Source organism: Asterias rubens, chromosome 10 (assembly GCF_902459465.1).
Source record: "Asterias rubens chromosome 10, eAstRub1.3, whole genome shotgun sequence".
NCBI classification, from domain to species: domain Eukaryota; kingdom Metazoa; phylum Echinodermata; class Asteroidea; order Forcipulatida; family Asteriidae; genus Asterias; species Asterias rubens.
In genome coordinates, this window is record NC_047071.1 from 1,145,643 (window position 1) to 1,167,739 (window position 22,097).

The following is a 22,097-nucleotide window of genomic DNA, read 5'->3' on the forward strand; positions in this document are numbered from 1 at the left end:
ACTCTGACAAATTCTACAGTTTAAAATTATCTAGAGGCTGTTTCGTGTTCAGAGACGTGTGTTTGCATCTTCCATCGCGTAATTCTTTTTCTCTTTTAAAATTCAAAACCTATGCACATGTTTAACAACAATAATTAAGGAAAACAAAGTATTGTACAAAAAAATCAAAGAATGTTTATAGTGTACAGTGCGACCTGGGTGTTATATTTAAAAGACAAATTGTATATTCGTTTACGGGTGGCATTGCAGATCAAATTTTAACTATTTTAGCCATAAATTCTTTGTTACACGATAGTCTTAAAAAGGAAATTCGTATTTTAAAAGCTTTATAAGGGTATAATGTCTTTCTTCTGTTTCGGACGTACTGTTAAGATAGACTGTGAAGAAAAAAGACGCCATGTTTGAAAACTGGTATAAACGTTGTTGGACTGAACGACTGTATGACGTAAGACTTTATCTACGTATCAGCTTGAACTGTGGAAGTTAGTTAGTGCGGGCAAATCATGTTTGTCAATAATCAGCACCCTGCACGCGGGCTACCTTTAAATGTGCCTCATCATATACGTTTCTTAGAACATCACTCAAGTCTGGCGGCATTTATTAAGAAAGGGTGAATTGTTCCATCAAATCAAATATGAACTTTGGAAAACAGTGCATTATGAAGAGAAACTAATATTATTTGAACCATTCAAATCTAAAGCAGGATGGGATGGCATATTTCGTTACACAAAATGTATGCATCGCGGTCCAAAAAAGAAAGAAATTAACAACAACTACAAATTGCTTTATAGTCAAGTTTGAATTATGGTGTAGGATGGGTTTTGTTATTAAGTTGTTATGTAATTTGGGGCTTTAGTAAAACCAATAAACACATATGATTATGTTTGAGCGTCTCATGGAGAGACAACCTAGGTCCATGGTTCAGACGTAAGACATTCACAGTGGTTGTAGGGCACTCGACTAGACAAGACAGCCAGACAGACAGACAGACAGACAGACAAACAGACAGACACACAGACGGACTCGATGACCGTTGATGACACAATACGAACGATTCAGTAACAACACAGATAAAGTAAAAACAACACGAGACCCGCACTCGAAGATGTTCAGTTCGAAATTGACCGGAGCAAGTTCCGTGTAATAATTATGGTCAGACTCAACCAATAGGGCAACCCGCTCTAAAAGCTTCTGAATCCGATTTGATCCGGATCATGGTGCCGTGGGGCTGACCCTGAATCTGTATGAAAGTAACTCCAAATGGGTCAAACTGACACAGAATCCGGATTGAAATCCAATATCAACCATTTTCCGGTCAGCCTGATCAATTCCGTCCGGGAGTTTTTTAGTGTGTAATCCTTTTTGCCAGTGAGGTCTTCGTAATACAGTTTTCCTGATCAAACTGGACGGTAAACAGGCACTATAACATCTTGATGACTCCATTAAGTGAGTCATGTTGACCTGAGATACAGGTCAGACTGACCTGAATATGCACGAGTCCAAATTCCGGATCAATCCTGTTTCTGGATATTTTAGTGGTAAACGCACGTGACGACGAAAATTCTCGAATTGACGAAAAGACCTGACAACGAACCGTCGTTTACGAATTATTGGAACACCACATGTTGAACATTCCCGTACAAGAGTTTTCTGATGTGTCGGTCCATTGTCGTTATCAAAGTGATTTGCAGCAAAGTGAAATGATGATGATGATTATTATTATTATTATTATTATTATTATTATTATTATTATTATTATTATTATTATTATTATTATTATTATTATTATTATTATTATTATTATTATTATTATTATTATTATTATTATTATTATTATTATTATTATTATTATTATTATTATTATTATTATTATTATTATTATTATTATTATTAAACTGTACATTGTAAACGGAAAAAAATTATAAAAAATCAAGAGCGCACGAAATGCAGTAAATACTATTATGACGATATTTTTTTTAGCATCCATTACATTGATAACAAAAAGTTGTATATCGACAGTCAATTTTGACCTTGTACTAATCTGTATACGGTTGTTTCTTGTTTTGTGTCACAGTTAACTGTAAAAAAAAATTGAGTCAAGTGTTTTTTTGTTTATTTATTTTGTTTTCAACCGGGGAAAAAATATATATATCTTATTGCTCTTAGTTTTATTACAGTCCGGGAATTTTACCGTACTTTATAGTGAAATGGGTATACTGTACTTTATATAAAATAATTAAATAATATTAGGACATTTTATTTACAAGTAGTTTGCATTAGTTAACCTTTTTTTTTTTTACAATGGTTCAACAGTTCAAGTGACATTCAAAACGAGAAAATAATTGATACACTTTATTTATTTATTTTTTTAAATGTGTCTCTGTCGATTTCTCTATTATTTCCTTCCCTAATAATTCTCACTTGGTGTTTCTCAACATATGCATAAAATAACAAACCTGTAGAAATTTGAACTCGATTGGTCGTCGAAGTTGCGAGATAATAATGAAAGAAAAAACACCCTTGTCACAGGAAGTTGTGTGCTTTTAGATGGTTGATTTCGAGACCTCAAATTCTAATTCTGAGGTCTCGAAATCAAATTCGTGAAAAATTACTTCTTTCTCGAAAACCAAGTCACTTCAGAGAGAGCCGTTTCTCGCAATGTTTTATACTATCAACCTCTCCCCATCACTCGTCACCAAGTAAGGTTTTATGCTAATAATTATTTTGAGTTATTACCGATAGTGTCCACTGCCTTTAATCATAAATAATAAAACGATCTATTAATGTCTGATCTTGAGGCGTCGATGCGAAACACAACCAGAGTGACGAGAACTGAAACATATTTTCTACGAAAATGATCTACTTAGCCCCAAATTTCGAGGAATTGGCACACTCGTTGTTCTCTGTCCAGTTTATATCAAAGTTGTGTTTCTTATAATATTTTAAGGTTTTTAAAGTTTTGTTATTTTTTAGTATGTTGTTAATACAGTAATCCCGATATAGGGAAACCAAGACAAGTAATGGTTCCACAGGTTCGGGAAAGGGCAGTATTAATACATTGGTATTTTCAGGAGAACCCGTTATTAAGATGATTAACTGCAATGTTCACACTCGGTTGTTTGTTCGTCTATAAAATGTCGTTGGCTGAATGGTGTGGTGCGAATTATGCCGTCAACGGTCGTCACTGAACTGTACATGCGTGTATAATAACAACAACAACAAATTGTATAGTATAAACATATCTCCTATTTTGTTTCCCTATATATGTATGTATGTATATAACGATTGTACATACATATTTATATATTTTAGACTTATTGTATGATATATGTGCCTTCATTTATAATCTTGCTGAATTAATCACATGGTTCTGAAAGACGGGACTGAGTTTCTCGGGTGAGCAACCCATCGGACTATTTCGATTTAAATTGAATAACAATAAAAAAGAGGGAAAATGAACATGTCGTAGACTGACTATTTTAGCCGTTTTAGAAACCTGTGGGTTTTGTCGAGAGTGATTAGTATTCGAGTTTGATTTCAATAATGACTGGTACTACGCTAGTCTTGTTGCAAGATGTTATTTCAACTTTGAGTTTAGTGATGATGAACAACAACGTCTTGCACCAAAACTACTTGTACGCGTACGTAATGCATTGCCCACTCCCACTGCTCAATGTGAATTCCTCAGACTAGACCATCCAGTGACACTCTGTTACTTCGGCCCATTTTCATAGAGCTGCTTAGCACACCAACTAGCTAAGCACAACAAAAATATGCTTACCAGAAAAAGGTAACCACCTAAAATACCATTACACATGTAAAAGTGGCTGGTATCCTGCTTATTGTTGCTTTTTAGCAGAAATAGTGTCAAGCAATATTTTCTGCCGAAGCAGCTCTAGCACACACACACACACACAATCAGTACATGTTAGTGATCCTGAGCTTATATCACGTTTACAATTCTTATGTATAACCTACGACAAACATTGTTGTATTAATATGTGACTTTTTTATTTCATTTGACGAGAATTAATTGTATATTTAGCTGTATCCACGCTGACAATATTTAGATGGAAGCTATGTACCGAACAGTTTGCTGTATTTTTTAAGTGTTCAAATTTTTAAAATTTTACATGGCATTAGTTTTATGTTTCCTGTTAGGTGGAGGACGAAATGAGGTATCCCGCCATGCACTGCGAAACATATTGAAATTGACACAATAGAGTTAGGATGAAATAGATGGCACTAATGTTTCCCATAGAAAAACACCACAATATTTTTTTTAATTTTTTTTAGTAGGATGGTGTGTAATACATTTTTGTTTCAATTATGTCAATCAAGTTATCGTTTACCAAACATTCGACTGGCACCCGTGACGTCACTGACGTGGTGACCCACCTCCTCATTATGATTTTGACATACAGTACATATACAAGAAAGGAACACGTTCATGGCCACCCACATGTGAATATCGCGTGAATATCGCATATTATTGTTGAGCATGAGGAAAACAGGCAACACCGAAATTGGTTCCACATATTCCAATTCAAGACATTAATAAAGGTAGGCCCAGATTTTCCAAAAATCCTGCTTACAAGTTGAATTTCTCAGTGTCATTCACGCACAATGTACAACCGTACGGTTTTTAACGTATCGTATAAAGCATTGGTATCATACCTTGACTGCTAAAGTGATAAGTGAGAAGAACTTCACGCAAGTAGTGAGCTTTAGACTTAAACCATTCTAGTCTTTCACACTTAAGCGTCTTTGGTTTTTGGATCATGCAGACATTTCAAACATTAATATTTTTACCTAGGATAAAAACTTGGGGGACACGCCCTAACTTTCACACTCACATACCCGGATCATTTCAAATATTTCGCAATGCATGACGGGAGCCACGTGACGCAGCATTGCTGCCGAAGACTTCTCGTGACTGTGATTCGTTTTGCAAATAATACGTGGTGCCAAGAATATATCATGATAATTACTATTATTATTAATTATTATAAATTACCATCATTATTATCATCATTACATCATCATCATTATGTAAATGAGGACAACTCATTTGGGTATGTCATCTTTTTAATACAGTACTTTTTAGAAAAAGAGAAAACCTTGTCTGAGTGTGTGTGTTTATTTGGAGATGTCTCTGCTACAGCCCTAGCCCTGTAGGGTAGAGCTATATAGCTCTATGGGTGCACTCTATTCAATAAGGAGAAAACAGGCCGTCTATCTCATTGCATGTATTTGTAGGCTCAAAACTGTCTATATTATTAAACAGATTTCAAGGCCCCAAAAGGGGTTTCAGTGTAAAAACGTTGCCCAATTGTGACTTGGAGGTTGTTTACTTCCAACTTGATGTATTTTGGATGAAATTCGACCTTTAAAAAGGTTGGTCATATTTGCTTAGAGGTGTAAGGATACTAATTTTCAAGATTGATGCTCGGGACGTTTGAACAAATTACACTGATGTATGTAGGAGTGTTTTGGCTTGGAGGGCGAATTACTCGTCGACTCCCCAAATTAAATTAAGCAGGGGGTTAAAGTTAGAACAGTCGATGAATAATTGTCCCTTTACCGTAAAAAGCTATGGGACTTGTAAGTATTTTGCTCGTGTATTTTTAATTTTAATTAGCATTTTGCACTGGATGCTAATGGGAGTTTATAGCGGGGTGCACCCCTTATTACTTAGGACTCTTTCATCTGTGTCGCAGTATAAAATACGAAAGTGGATGCTGTCAGGGCCACCACTATAGCCATACTGTGTATTGAGAGAGATGCGACATGGCGGGACCAGTTTCCTTCGGACACTAACCCTAACCCTACCTGGGCGCCATTTCCGGTCCAAATGCAGCCGGTGTCGCATGCAATTATGTCCTCTATGCAATACTACCCTGAGGACAGTATTGCATATGCAATAATGTCCGCCGGACGGTTTTGCATATGCAATCGTGTTGCATATGCAGATTTGTCCGCCCCCGTGCAAAACCGTCCATGCAGTAAATTAAACGCCCCTGGTCGACGGAACACGTTTGCCATTTTAAACAAGCTAACTAAGTGCATGTCATGAATGACATGGGAAATGTTCGGCCGTTGGGTATTCGCTGCAATCATAACAAAATACGTGAATATTCATGTTGCATTACGTAGGTTCAGTGCATGCACGCTCACAGTCATGTACATGTCCATTGGACGGTTTTTGCATAGCCCTGGACACGATTGCATATTCAAAAGTGTCCGGAGCGGACAGTATTGCATGGCGGACACAATGGCATCTGACACCGGCCCAATTGGCAGACTAGTCTGGTACCCTGTGTGCTCACATGGATTTTGTTCTTGCCAAAATTAATGTTCTTGAATCGCAAGCTGTAACATATTATTCTCTCATTTTTTCAGCTCTGCCAATAGATAAACCGATACTATACTAGTCTTTTAGGTTTTGATATTTCCGGATTTAAATAGTTACCAAACATGTCCAGTGTTTTGTACATCTCAAAAATACATACATGTTGGTGAAGAGAAACAACTTTAAATCAGGGCATTCAACAGGTCTTAAGGCGACAGCCGCTTATTTAGCCAGAAAGACCGTTTTTATACGCGAGAAAAAAAGAGACTGAGTTAGTCTGTCCATTGATTGATAATATACTGCTCTGTTCTAATACGTCACAACGAAGACAACAGGTCGAAATCGCACAGAGGAAAAACGTAAAATCTTAAAGGCAGTGGACACTATTGGTAATTACTCAAAATAATTATTAGCATTTCTTGGTAATGAGTAATTGGGAGAGGTCGATAGTATAAAACATTGTGAGAAACGGCTCCCTCTGAAGTAATGTAGTTTTCGAGAAAAAAGGTAATTTTCCACGAATTTGATTTCGATACCTCGGATTTCGAACGTGAGGTCTCGAAATCAAGCATCTGAAAGCACACAAATTCGTGAGACAAGGGTGTTTTTTCTTTCATTATTATCTCTCAACTTCGACGACCGATTCAGCTCAAATTTTAACAGGTTTGTTATTAAGCATAGGTTGAGATACACCAACTGTGAAGGCTAGTCTTTGACAATTACCAATAGTGTCCACTGTCTTTAAAGAAAAAAAAAGTAAAAACTGATCGCAGTTTCACTGCTGCAGTCTGAGCAATGGGTCAATTTAACAAAAATGAGCAAACGAGGATTTCTGAGTTATTTTTTTCCTGGTAAATGATGCGCATAACAGCCGTCTTGCTGTGTGTTAATTGGCTACATCTAAGACAATAGTGGATGAAACCATTCTAAGATCTTCGATTTGAGAAACATACACAGAAACAAGCCCATGAATACGTGTAAATTTTACGTTTTTGATGGTAAAATTAATAGGGAGGTTTAGCTTTACGTTACGCTTTACGTTACGGAATGTTCTTCCTGCTGAATGTAGGCTGAATGTACCCTTTTCGTTCAATCTGTAAGCTGCATATTCCTCCATGTGTATACGATGGCAATGAGAATTTTTCACACATTTTCTTGGAAACCTCAAAGAAAATCACACAATGAAATAATATTTTGTATTTCATTTTGATGATGTAGGCCCTATGAGATTACAATTTCACATTTCCTTTGACCACCATGATAAGTCAATTTCCGGACATTTTTTTCCCCATTTTGGATGAGATCTGCAATTTCCTCCTCCTCTATACGTCGTTGCTTCAGGGGATTTGGGTTTGAGCGAACATGAGAATAGTACTAGTAGTGTCATTATGTGTATGCCTAACAATGTAGCGTTGCTAAAAATGTAGAAACGCCAATGGGGATTAATACAGGTTCGGTGTAAAGAGGGGTGTCCCAGAGAAATCTTTCCGCTGGAGATTTTGTCCCCCATATTATAGGAAATTAACTGAAGGAGAAAGTTTTAGGGCGCTACTATATATCAGATGTAGTTTGTGTACGTTTCGCCGTATGGGGTACATAGTCTCAAGGGTGGGGTCAGTCCTGCCACAGGGGCCAGATGTTAAAATTCAGTTTTGCTATCCACTCATGTTTAAATAGTTAGAGTCGTGTTGTAAAAGTTAAACATCACGTTCAAATTGTGTGAAGTTCCCGTTGTTACTCGTGTGCAAAGTTTCAAAATCCAAAAACGTTCAATGACGCCACATTTCAATAAAAATATTGGATTGCATATTATTTTTTGTGCATGCAGAGAATTTGTCACTTCATTCCTAAATGGTGATGATAATATTTATTTCAAACAAAACTGCAATGATAGGATGAATTTGGACTTTTGCCAAACCCGTATTTAGCGATACGCCCTATCCATAACAAGTCTAATCTAAGTTAGGCCTCAATATAATTTCAATTTCACATTAATTTAAATGTGATGTAGGCGCCTACGGGGTTAATAACTTGGTTGACTGTTGTTTTTGTTCTTGTTGTTTTTTTCTTTTTTACAAATTAAAGGCACTGGACACTATTGTTAATTTGTCGAAGACCAGTATTCTCACTTGGTGTATTTCAACTATGCACAAAATAACAAGCCTGTGAAAATTTGAACTCAATTTGGTCGTCGAAGTTGCGAGATAATAATGAGAGAAGAAAACACCCTTGTCACACGAAGTTGTGTACTTTCAGTGCTTGATTTCGGGACCTCAAAATCTAATTCTTGGGTCTCGAAATCAAGTTCGTGGAAAACAACTTCTTTCTCGAAAACAACGTCACTTCAGAGGGAGCCGTTTCTCACAATGTTTTATGCTATAAACAGCTCTCCATTACTTGTATACAAGTAAGTTTTTATGCTAACAATATTGTTTTGAGTAATTACCGGTGTCCACTGCCGATGGAACCAGATGGAAGTTTCTACGTCAAATTCCCCTTTGAGGTTTTTTCGCCCCGTTTTTTTTTTTTTTTTGCCCAAACATCTTAGCCTATACAACTCGGCAAAAATAGTGAGACTGTTTCATTTTTCGGGACTAAAAGAGTGATAATAATTGTAAGGTCCAGTGACGTTCGTACCTTGGTCATGGCCGTGCGTTAAAGGATCTCGATCGCCTTCTCGGTTGGTCCTACTATCGCGCGGACGCGACCGCACCCTTTTTTTTATTCAATCACAGTCATCTGAACGCATTTGTATTTGCATACACAGCGCAACTTTAAAAAATTGCAGCAAATGTTTTCATCGGACGTTCAGGATAAACTGGAGTGTAATCGAAAATAACTTACGACATCGACACAGACTCTTCCCAAAAAATAATGTGAGCTCTATAGTATGGTCTTTGCGAAACTACAGCTTTAGTCCGGAGGCTCTGCCAGTCATAATTTACGCGCTCTTTCGTGCTTCAAACATGCCGAAGAGCCCACGGAACCAAACAGGTGGAAGCCGAGTTTTCGAAAAGGTCTGGATTTAATGTTATAGACCGCCCTCCAGTGATATGACTGTGCCAATCCGTTAGCTGTCAAAACATGTTTGGTAACTTCACACCATTCACAACGAATCAGTGTCACTAAAACTAAAAAGGGTCGGTGAATTACTGGATGAATAACCTTATAATGAAACAAGAACATTCATCAATTGCCATCCTACTACTACTACTACTACTAAGTTTAGTTGTAACATTAACTGCATGTCAGCAGCAGGATCAGCACGGTCACAATACTGTCACCGACACTGATGACGACAGTCATGACAGTTACTCAGTTAAAAATAACATGTCTGCCGTAAAAAGTTCCGTCGGAGCAGTTGTCGGGGCATTCGTTCTTCCACACGGGGGAATTGCCTTTAATCCCAAACACTTCAACACGACAAACAAGACGGCCTTAGAAGAGGCCTGGCTACTTCACGACTCGGCTCGAGCGGTCGGTGACCTCATCAGTAAACTCAATCCAGACCTGATTCTTCTTAGCACCCCGCACGGCATTGCGGATCAGGACAATTTTCTCTTCTACTTGAATCCCAAGGGCTATGGGTCTGCTGATACGGACAACTACGCGGGGCCGTATACATTATCGGTGAATTTGGACAGTGTTTCTAGCCAGAGTGTAGCCAAAGAGCTTCGTAACGCTGGTGAGAATATCAGTGGTCTAAGTGCCTTTGGGGCTCCTGGGCAAGCTGATGACCCTTTCCCATTGAGGTGATGTATTTTTCTTTTTTAGGTAGGCCTGTACTACTACGTACTTGTATATCAAGGTACAGTACTTTCTACTAGGCCCTACATGACTACTAACTACTAAGTACTCTACCGTACTACACTAGTCTCTATCTGCCACTGTTATGTGTAACTCATTTTGTCTGTAGAATATAAATAATTATACTAGGGTTATAGATGAGCTACCCTTACTTTGGACGTGGTACTAAATGACCCCAAAGTAATTTCTACTCCTAGATTAGAACTATGATATGATCGTTCCGCTATCTCCACCGTGGAGATGATAGCGGAACAAATCTCATAGTTTTAGGAGTAGGTGATTTCCATCTGTCCGAATACCTACTTGTTACCTGTAGTAAATGTAACGGGTACTTGTAAGCTACTCCTAAAACTATGAGGTTTGTTCACATTCGTGGAGACGATACAAATTTTCCTGGGTAGCTAAACCAACCTCATAGTTCTACTGCGGAATAATAACAGTTTTACATACTTCTAGGAATTTAGAATTAATGCTCCCCTGCCATGAACACTGGGAGCCTTTTTATAGTTTCTAGTGAGTCAGAGAAATGATTTAGATTTCAAAGAGTTGGTTTCCGTTTGTGAATGAGATGCAGTTGGTTACCAACTGGCACCTCACTAAATAAGAATTGTGTATGTTCTTGTGAAGGCTGACTGTATTGTTGAAACCTTCACAGGTGACTTTTTTTGTATCTTTTGATAATTTTGCCAATAAATCAGCATTTTATGACAACAGTTGCAATAATTGTAACCCTCCATCCTCCCTCCAGGTTACGATTATCGCTAATTGACAAAAACCAATCTTTGACCCTATTGCTAAGTCCTTGTCATAAGTATTACATTTTTCAAATCAACATTTTAATTTGTTTTGTATCCTTTATGTGCCTGTTGCCTGCAGTCAAAATAAGTTCTCAACAGCAATCAATTGCAGGCCTGATACTTCACAGAGGCAACGAAGGCGATTGCCTCCATGCCCTCTGGTCATTGCCTTGGGGCCCTTGAAATGCTCCAGTAGAAAGTTACAATTTCCTCATAGGATGCCCTTTACCAAGGAGGAAACGCCTTCGTGCCCTTGCCCTTTAAAAAACGAAGCATACAGGCCTGCAATTGTCTGTAGGGATCCTTTTTAGATTTCCCTCGAGGCCCCCGTTCTGACAAGCCAGACAGTTGTCTTTGGGGTTTATAAACTAGCATTTTATTTGTATACATTATAGAGCCTGTGCAAATACATGTAGGCCTACTTGGACTCTTGAATAATCTGAACTTCTGAAGAAAGTCAGAAGCATCATAAGTTCAATAAATGTAATGGTTCTGTCAGCTCAAAGTGCTCAATCTGATGGCGATTGTGTTTCTAACTAGAAACTGAAGTCTTTGTTCAACAATCTCATCCAAAAAAGTTCTGACACCTGCACAATGGTACACAAAATGTGATCAGTACTGTATAGTGTGTGATGATAAACTCTCAGCTGAGCTTATTACCCAGGTTTATGTTTACTTGACACTAATTCATTGACGTCATCAATGCGAATTCACACAGCATAAAAGTCTTACATTGACCGTCCCTGTTCTCATCCAGTGAATTTCCCCATTGGACACAAATGGGAGATTGAACTGGCTCCAGATTGTTTCATTATTCCATTCTGTCACGAGTTACCATGGTTACTCGAGAAATGTGTGACAGTTCGACTGACGAGTGAATCAATCTCATCACTGAAGTGCTTAGTGTTGTCCTGTAACGAAGCAGAGAGCACCATTTACATGATTCACTCCATCACAAAGGATTGGCTGTAGCTTACCCTGTTGTGAGCTTAGCCTTGATACATTTAAAAGGAAAGTATTCCTAGTTGTATTTTTAATTCGTTTCTAATTTTTTAATTTATAAATAGACAGAAAATTATAGGTATGCAATAACATCATGAAATTTCATTTCAAAAGGTACATTTTTGAGATCGCTGACAATCAGGAGCGGTTATGTGCACACAGGAAGAATTATCCGTAATTTTGTGCAACAAGGTTTTTTCTTTTTATTCTTTTGCAACTTTGATGACCAATTGAGTCAAAATTTGTACAGATTTTCTGTTCACCAAGTGAGAATACCAGGGTAAATAGGTGTCCCAGTGATTTTTATTTGTAGTACAAATAAAAAAAATATCAATTTTTAAAGTTAACCCCCAACAGCAGCTCCTGTACATTGTAAATATTTAGGGGGCACTAAGGGTTGCAAAAATTGTCCGGGGGTTGGGGCACTTCTGGCCAATTGCAATGTACAAAGTTAGTTTTTCGTATGGATTTTACTGTTGTCAGCACTCTTTTGCCATTTACTTTTTTTTATATAAGATTGTCCGACAATGTAAGTATTATGAAAAGTTTGTAATGTAAGTTTTGAAAGCATTGAAGTTAATTCATTAAAAGCTTGTAATTCATTTTTACTTTTTTCTCTGGCAACATTTAATCTTATGTGTAAATGGAGAGGGGGCACAGCCATAGTAGAGGGGGGGGGGGGGTCACTGGCCACAAATATGACAGGTCAATAAAGTTCAAACATGTCAAACCAGCTCCAATGTATGTTTTCTCTTCAAGTTGTTCATGAAGACTACCAAAGTCCAAAAAAAAAAGTCATTTTGAGATTGTGTTTTTGTATTGCCACAATGGAAGTAATGGTGATTTGGATGGGCTAGCATTTGGGTGCCTGGGTTACTTGTGTTTTTACAGCTTGTAGTATCAGGACACCCCATAGCTTATGTACTGTGAGCTTAATCTCCTCAGTCTACTGTAGCAAGGGTCAGATGGCCATGCAGCCGATTTCATGAAACACTTTGATTAGTCATATCTTGAGTTAGGATGAGTAACTCGTCCTAACTTAGGATGGGTTTAATGTGTCCTAGCGTCATGGATACGGAACTGAACATGTCCAAAGTCATATGAATAATCCTACATTTAAGTTAGGAAGAGTTCATGGTGAGACCGACGGTGAGATCGACAGCTAGAGGGTTTACGTCCAGCTTGAGGACCATTTTCGTGCATGAGAGCATCATCTTGACTGTGTGTTGACGTTGAGGGTGTATGTAGTTGGAAAAGCATACATTCATTTTAATTGCCAAACTTTCCCTTTTGAATAAAACTTGGTCTTTTATTTACAGATGGGGTGAAGTTATCCCGCTGTCATTTGTCTCAGGTCTTGAGACAATGAAGGCAATGATCATCTCTCAACCAAGTCGTCGCTACAACCAAAGCGTCCAAATGATTCCTGAACTCCTCCACTTAGGTAAAAGAGAACTTTAGGTTAAATTTCCTTGCTATTAGGATGATTGACATTAGAGATCGTTCCAAGTGCTGTACTCTGCCCTTTGGCTGCGCAGCCATTGATGGGTTGCGGGAGCGCAATATTTTGTATACGAATACATGGAACAATCAAATTGTTTTTTGTACTTCTTGTGAACAGGATGTCTTTCTTGTGAGCTAAACAATTTCCGTTACAGGACAGAATTGTCTTGGAACGCTTCTCAGATTCAAATTTTGGGGATAAAAAGTGATTTCTTTTTCCATTACTGCAGTACTTCACACTCACAGTCAAAAGTTTTGGCAGTGTCATGGCAGTGTCATGGCCGAGCGGTTAAGAGTACCGGATTCAAGCACTGGTGTTTGATCAGCAGGGTGTGGGTTCGGATCCTGGTCGTGACACTTGCTACATAAAATTGGGGAGGTAGTGCTTTCTGCTCTACCAGCCAGGCTTCGAATTGATGATACCCAAGCCTACATTCGTATGAACTGTGAAAGGGGTAACCCTGTTTCAGCCCTAGGAATAGGTGGCAACAGCCTCTGGAAAAAATAATTGTAGCCCTCACCTTGAAGTTGCCTTCAGGCCTTGTGTGTCAGGCGACTTCTCATATTTCATATGTATACAGACCTTTACAGTGTACATTGTAGCATAACCGGGTTCCTCCCAAAGTCAAGAAAGTCAAGAAATACTTTGTACACAAAAGGCTTGGAACATCCCTCTCTTTAGATTTAGAATTTCCATGCTGAGAGCTTTGGTCTTGATGCCCAGGTACCAAGAAGCTGCCATGTGACGCACTCTAAACCAATCACAAGGTAGAATCTTTGTAAAGTGTTATGGTCCTTTTCAAAACGAAGGCTTTGGCTTTGGATTCGGCTTCAGGCTAGCTTGGCCCTGCGGTTGTTTTGATAGGACTTTTGCGCATGCTGTGCGTGTACACACTCAGGACTTCAGACGAAACGACAGAGCCTGAAGCCGAAAGGGCTTACGATACCAGCTATGCAGCTCCGGCTGTTAATGTATTGTAAAAAAAAAAAAAAAAAAAACATTCTTGGTGCTTTGAACTTTTCCAGAAACATTGAAACAATCTGATGCATTACTGAGTAAAGGAAGGTGCCCCTAGAGAAATTAAAATTCCCTTGATCAAACATGTAGTGCTCATAGAAATTGTCCATTAATCAAAGTTCAGCAGGCGTGTGCCTTGGCTTGCCTTATAAATCTTACAAGAACAAACACTTTATTGCTCATGTCAGAGACCTTCCTACATGAATATCCCCCAACAAAAAAACAGGAGATGTGAATTTTTGTCTCTTGTCGGGGGTCTCGCAAAAACAAAACTGTGTTTGCTTTAGATGGTTTGAGGATCTGATGCACTATGCTGTATTTGATCATTGTGTAAATGTAAACCAACCAGCCGGGCAATACTCCCATAGTAATCACTCTTGAGACATGGTCCCAATGCAAGGATGGTAAAAGTAATCAGCAACGTGTAAACATTATGGTACAAATCATTTGGGGTTGATCAAAGAAAAATTGAGTACATGTAGAGCAGGATCAGAAGCCATTTTTAGATTCAAATTTGGGGGTGAAAAACTGTCCTTTCTCATCTTCAGGCCATCTTGTCAGATGATGCCTGCAGAGGTCGTCCTACAGCACGGGCGTGCCTTCGTGCACGACGCTCCTCCTGGCTATGGGCCCATGAATCGTGAATATGCCCAGCGCCCTGTTGGAGAAGCCGTCGCCAGGCAGGCCGGTCTTTGGCCAGGCATTCCCAATCAGCTGGTATGCCCGCTGCTTTTATGGTCCTTTTGACTAAATCTTTGTAGCGGAGCAGAGGGCGCCCACGGGTGCGCTTTCCTGACCTTGCCATCTTAAACATGTAATTCAAGGCACATACCTTAAATAAAACCTTTTGCAGAGTATTGGTAATAATTCTTCCATTTTATTGTCAAAATTTATCGCAGGAGCCTCGCTTCACCAGAAGCTGTTGTTACTAAGGCAACGGGTCGTAGTCATCATAAGTGCTGATCTTGCCCATACACACGATAAAAACGGGCCCTATGGCTTTTCACCCAGCGCTGAGCCATTTGATCAAGTGAGTACATTTTACGTGCGTGACATTTGTGGGCTAAATGAAATGATATCCAGACCGCCCAGGGTGTGCAACAAGTCACAGGGGCACTTCTGTAACCTGTGGGCCCATTTTAATAGAGCTACTTTAAGCACAAAAAAATGCCACGCGCAACAAATATATGCTTACCAGAATAATGTTACCAGCCAAACTACCACTGTGACATGTACCATTTGTGACTGGTATCCTGCTCATTTCTGTGTAGCAGAAAGTCGTCAAGCAAATTTTCTGCTTAAGCAGCTTTTGAAATTGGGCCCTGATTATGGTTTCAGACTGAGCAAAATTCAACAGGTTTTGGTCCCTGGATCATGAGGTTGAGTGGGATCCAGTTTTGTCAAGAGGGTTATTTTGGCCAAATGGAGTTCTTATAAAAATAGGAAAACAAGTCTTACCTCACATTAGAACCCCACTGAGTTTAATACCCTCCAAGTGCATTTATTTTGGTAAAATTCCAAAAGTCAGCCAAAAATGAGTGCATAACAAAACTGAATTTGACTTAGACTATTTGAGACAGGGTACACATAATATTAATACATCTATTTAAAGCCCCAAAGTTGACCATATGCAGTGAATGCCTTCATCCAGCCATTTTGTTGCAAAATGTTCAGAATTAACATGTTTTGTGCACACTGTGTTGTATTTGATGATTTTTAGAGCAGCAACTGATACACTTTGTGTAGCATTTTGATATACTACATGTACTGTGAAAATCGCTCCTCATCACCGTAACACTATTTTGTAGGACATTTTTAGGGTTGTACAGTTAGTGCACTAAAGTAGTCTGAAATATTATTTTATTTGTGTTGATTCATCAGAAGTTGTTTAGTGTGGTGTGTTGGGTAAGAACAATCACTATGGAGATACCCCAAAACAGTCAGAAATACTGCCATTCTCAGAATTTATTTTGATCACCTTGCTGTTTAGGCCTACTTAACAAATTTTAAAAGTACTTTTTTTTTTAACTAAATGGTTTGAGTAAATGTGCTCATTCGAAAAGCATTTGTTTTACACATTTTACACATTTTCACTGATTATTTGCATGTTTCTTGAAAACTAAATGGTTTGAAAATGTGCTCATAAAAACCAATGGTTGTCCGATATTGATATAATCTGATTTTGTCAATTCACTGTCTTTCTGTCCCACAGGCTTGCAGCCAGTGGGCAGCTACTTTAGATGAAGAGGCACTCTTGAAAACAGCAGCGGGGTATGTAAATAGCGCCCTCTCTTGTGGCTACACAGGGATGGTAATGTTGCATGGTTTGATGAGGGAGGCATCACTGAGTAGTTGGAGTTCCAAGGTGTATGCTAACTACCACCCAAGCTATTATGGGATGATGGTAGCTTCATTTGTGAAAAAGTAACGCGTCTAAAGATATATAATGAGTAGGGTAGATGGCCTTAGCTTTCGATCCAAACCGGACCTTCTTCAGAAGCATAAAACAAGTACAAACAAACACATGTCCATTTATAGAAAAAGAGAGGAGAAAGGGATTAAGGGAAGGATCCAGAAAGAAGCGGGAAAATTACAGCCAATCAAAGTTTCTATTTTAGAAACAATTTGTGGCTATGAACTAATATTAGTAAAGTGGTGATTTATAAATATATATATATAATATTTTGTGGGGTTGGGGGTGGGGGGTGTTTGTTTGTTTGTTGGTTTGTTTTTTGTTGGTTTGTTGATCTTCCTGTCAAGGGGCCTAGGCAAACTCCCACAAGAGATATACATGTAGTGCCAGGCTTTCTGTTACAAATGATCAATGGTTTAATATCTATAAATATGATTCGGATCAAGAAATTGCTGCCATAATTGCTTTGTCCTTCAGTAGAGTGCATTAAAGAACACAGTGAGGCTAATCGTGGAAGAGTAGGGGTTAATCACAGTGTTTCTGGTCCAGATTGCAAGTACCCGATAAACTTACAGGTTCCCTCAGGTTTGTGTGCTACAGTATACAAGTTCACCTTTGAGCAACCTTTATAGCCACATAACCAGAAATTTGTTAACTAAGAAAAAACAAACAAGTATGACTCAGAAGGGCCGCATACATGTACCTGAAGCCTATCTCGATTCAACTTTTTTTGTGTGACAAATTACTTCTTTCTATAAACCTCCATTACTTCAAATGGGGGTCTTTTCTAACAGTTTTATTTATTTCTTCTTTACCCTGGGGAAACCTCTCAGTGAAACACTGTTTTTCAGAGGTGCCCAGCAACTACATACACATTAAAATTAAAAAATTGTTTTAATATAAAAATATGTATATAAAATATTAATTAATATTAAAAATAGAAAAACAGCCAAATTTAAATAAAGACTATGGATAATTATACCACAATACTCAACAGCACAACACATTTACAACAGCAAAATACAATTTTATAGACAATGATTACAATTCTGGTCCAGCCAGGAAAAACAACACAAGCCCCACTATATTAAAAAATCTAACTTGTGTATTGAACTTTAAAATTTGCTACAGTGCATGGCAAGGGATTTTTCAGTGTAAGTTGTTGAATGAGTTGACCCCACGAGCAGGAAATTTACGTTTACCTGAGTTGATTTTAAGTAGTGGGGGGACTAAATTACCTTGTGAGACAGATATGGTGCTGTATGAATGGGCAGTGGCAGCATAATTAAAAACATTACAAAGTTGAGGAGGCAGTGTAGAAGTAAGACTTTTATATACTAAAATGTTTAAGCGAAAATTTATCCTGGCACTTTAAGACTCCCAGCCAAGAGTAGATAAAAGAGTGTGTGTGGAAGTTCTCCCGGGGAGGAAAAGTATAGCTTTACCAGCACTGTTTTGGATGGTATCAAGTTTTGAAAGAAAAACTATGGCCGAGTTGACAGAGTAAACTAGAGAAAGTCTAATGACAAATATATAACTTAAATAAATCCCAAGTTGTTGAGTTCTAAAGTTGAATAAACAAATATTATATTTCATATTGGTGCATGGTGTTTTGTGTTTAATTTGTTTTGTTTAGGCTTTAATTTGAAGCTGGATTTAGTTTGTTTGATAATTCTGCTCTACAGTTGAACACTTGTTTGTGCTTAGAAATGTTGTAGCAGGTTTTTGGGGGCCAATTGGTAAAATAGTAACACCGAAACATAGTAGGGGTTCTGCTCCATATGATGAGCATAGCTATAGATCATCTAAACTAGTCATCTCATGAAAAATGAAATCTGGCAAAGCTGTTAAAATTTCAGTGTTCCGTCTAGAAAATACCTCTGTGATGTTTTTCTTAATTGTTGATGATTTCGGATACAGACTTGGTAGCAAGAAAAGTTTCATATTGCAATATTGGCGGAAATTAAAGGAACCTGTTGCCTTGGATCGGACGAGTTGGTCTATAGACAGCGTTTGAAACCGTTTGTTATGAAAAGCATATGGTTAGAAAGATGTTTTAACAGTACAATATATTGATCCACACAAGTATCACTCAAAATTGCACGGTTTTCATTTTACGGCGCGAACTAACACGGTCGGGCATTTATGGGAGAAGGAGGAAGGTCTTCCTCCATGATGGGAGTAAAACATTTGACTCCCATAATGGCCGACCGTGTTAGTCGACGAGGTTAAAAGAAAATCACGCAATTTCGAGGCATATTTGTGTAGATCATTGTATTCTACTTTTACAACATCTTTCTAACCATATCGATTTTATAACAAAACGGTTACAGAACGCTTTTCAAAGACCAACTCGACCGATCCAAGGCAACGTTCCCTTTAAGGCTTCTGCAAAATACTTGAAGAAGTCAGAACAAGATTTGATAATTCCAGCGCGCCGTTTTGAAGATCCTTTTTTTCTTTTGTAAAAAGAGAACTGATTTTGTTTCCCCCCGAAACGCAGGTTTTCCGTCTCGAAACAAATGAAGGCTCGATGATCTAAATCAAAAATTCCTGGAGTTTTATTAAGGATAAAAACAATAGCTTGGAAAACTCCTGAAAGCTTGGCAACTCCGATTGGCTAATTCCTGCACGTCGTTACAACCCTCACGATTTGAAATCGAGCCAATCGCATCTATGGCCCAAGCTCCTCACTTTGGAGATTCACCACATTGGCATTCACATTCAATCAACGGAGAAGAAATAATTTTGCAGGAAACTGCATAAAACGAAATATGGGAATTTACTGAGCTAACTGTGGCTGGATAACAGTAGTAACCCTTTAATGCTACCATTTATTATTATTTTATATGCTTTCATCAGTAAAAATCACACACACTTCACACCAATAAAGCATGACGATTTTAAAAAGTGCAAAGGACACATCATTGACAAACAAGTAGAAATAATTATGGAAACTATTCAACAAAATGTGCATAACGAATGAACGAGTGTACAGCTTTTGAACTATTATAGGCCTCAACATGACGTCAATGCAAGCTGTTATTTTCTGTTTATTAGTCTTTGTTTGCACCTGCTTTTGTTTGATTGTGTTTTAATTGTTATTAAAAAAATGTTAGTGTCATTTGATATGTAAAAACACATATCGTGTATAGCCCGACTGAAAGAAACCGTTTTTCTAATTGCACCTAGACCTATTGTTTTAAGTTTAAAGTTGGATTTTGTAAGGTCAGCGCAAGTTCATGCAACTAGCCATGCATGATTTTCTGGATAAACAGTTTCACTTCAACAAAATCGGTTGGTATAGCAACGCGTCATTTGGGCCGTCCTTCTAAACCGTTGCTCGGTGAGTTTAACGAGCGCCCTCTGTTGATATTAAGACCAATTCTTCCCTTTTCAAGAGAAAACTTGATAAAAAAAAGTGTGATCCTCATTAATTGTTGAAATCTTCGTATTGGGGAATAACTGATGATTACATAAGCCCAACGTTGCTTCAGTTTTGGGGAACTTAGATGCACAAAAGGGGCAACTGTACCTAGCCGTCAATCACTTTGATATGCAAATGAGTGACAACAATAAGCGAAAGTCATTTTACAACATGGACGGCCGTTGAGAGTGGAAGTGTCTGTGCCGTCGAGAAGTCCTAAAACAAGTTTTATTTAGCAATCTTCTTGTTGTCACTCTTATGAAAGGCTCCGAGTCGATTGACTCCGATGTTGCACAACTAGTACCCAAAAGCTACACGAAACATAGATTACTGGATGTTAAAAATGGCGAAGATAGGAAGGAAATACGACGTGTTTTGGGAAGGTGTACTCATCAGTTTGTTTTGCTTGCAACAGGTGCGTACCACTATCTTGTGTTTATCTGACTGTATCTATATTCCGTGTGTACTAACCGTTAACCGACCGTTCCGTAGGAGAGTGTAGGCACTGATTCAAATATCTTATATCTATAGTTTCGTGCAGTAGAGCTTCTGTTAAGGAACACTGACCATGATCGTTAGTTTGTAACAATCCCAAAATAATAGGGTCGAGGTAGACCCAGTATTGCTGGGGCGCTGTACTCCTTTTTTCGAAAATTTTTCATATCGGATGTATATAAATGACAAATTTCGAAAAAAGGAGTACAGCGCCCCAGTTACTACTGGGTCTCGGGTCGGTCGAAGCTTTTGGATCGCACAATTTTTGTTGATGGGGCTGAAAGTTCTAAGAGTATTTTGTAGTTTTGTCCAATAATTATAAATAATTTATAAATAAAATGGTAAATTTGTATCGGGATAAAGAATAGTAATTTTGGTTTTTACCCATACATGTACATCGATGTGTGTTACTGTTAGCACTGTATACTCAGTACGTTCCCGAGTTCTATGAAAAAATATCACACTCACAGGCATCTCGGGTGGGATTCAAACCCACGACCATGGCAATTCTAGAACAGTATGTTACCAACTAGACTACCAAGATTGCCCGGTAGCTAGAGGCAGTTCGATCGAACCCTATATGTTTTGGCAGTCAGCGGGGAACAGCAATGATAAAACAGATGTTAAATTTGTATCGGGATAAAGAATATCAATTTTGTTTTTTTACCCATGGCAAAGAGTTAATTATACATGGTTGTAACCAAAAAGTTTGTACTTTTTCTTATGATGACCCACACTGTCGCAAAGCTTCAAACACTCACTCCGTTCCATCCCTACAGATCCATCATAGCTCAGCACAGGTTGCACCAGTCAACGTTGCCCTCAATAAACCCATACAGGCCAGGATAACCTGCGGGCTCAACTCCCCACAGAGCTTCTACGCTCACATTGAGATCTCCAAGCCACCGGATCAGCGTTTGGCTTCTACATGTGACGCTAGCGATCCGGAATTGGCCCATGGTCCAGAGAATATGGTGGATCAAGACTCGGCAACTGGGGAAGTCTACACGTGGTGGCAAAGTGCATCGAGGAACTTCCTCTTGAACGCTGCTATGCTTAGCCCTGACACGGACATCACTATAGACTTACAAGAGGTAAAATCTAAGGGCCCAATTTAAAGACACTGGACACTATTGGTAATTGTCAAAGACCAGTCTCAACATATGCATAAAATAACAAACCTGTGAAAATTTCAGCTCAATCGGTCATCGAAGTTGCGAGATAATAATGAAAGAAAAACATCCTTGTCACACGAAGTTGTGTGCTTTCTGATGCTTGATTTC

General features: G+C 38.4%; 2 protein-coding genes across 2 annotated transcripts in view; both read left to right on the top strand.

Moving 5' to 3' along the window:
* Nucleotides 1-9,425: 9,425 nt before the first annotated feature.
* LOC117296196 (protein TTE1956-like) lies at nucleotides 9,426-16,995 on the top strand. The gene is made up of 4 exons (XM_033779091.1): nucleotides 9,426-10,104; nucleotides 13,278-13,402; nucleotides 15,379-15,509; nucleotides 16,692-16,995. Exons 1-4 carry the CDS (start codon nucleotides 9,509-9,511, stop codon nucleotides 16,905-16,907), a joined length of 1,068 nt encoding a protein of 355 aa, XP_033634982.1. The 5' UTR covers nucleotides 9,426-9,508; the 3' UTR covers nucleotides 16,908-16,995.
* A 3,508-nt stretch (nucleotides 16,996-20,503) lies between these two features.
* The window catches only part of LOC117295436 (laminin-like protein epi-1), a 49,481-nt gene continuing 47,887 nt past the window's right edge, over nucleotides 20,504-22,097 (top strand). The window contains exons 1-2 of the mRNA XM_033778091.1: nucleotides 20,504-20,734; nucleotides 21,594-21,908. Of these exons, the coding sequence (XP_033633982.1) occupies nucleotides 20,654-20,734; nucleotides 21,594-21,908 (396 nt within the window). The 5' untranslated portion in view covers nucleotides 20,504-20,653. The remainder of the gene's footprint in view (nucleotides 20,735-21,593; nucleotides 21,909-22,097) is intronic.

Coding starts and splice junctions, on each gene's coding strand:
- LOC117296196 (XM_033779091.1), top strand. CDS start 9,509: ATGAATAACCTTATAATGAAACAAGAACATTCATCAATTGCCATCCTA. Junction 10,105..13,277: donor GATGACCCTTTCCCATTGAG/GTGATGTATTTT, acceptor TTTTATTTACAG/ATGGGGTGAAGTTATCCCGC. Junction 15,510..16,691: donor GCGCTGAGCCATTTGATCAA/GTGAGTACATTT, acceptor TCTGTCCCACAG/GCTTGCAGCCAGTGGGCAGC.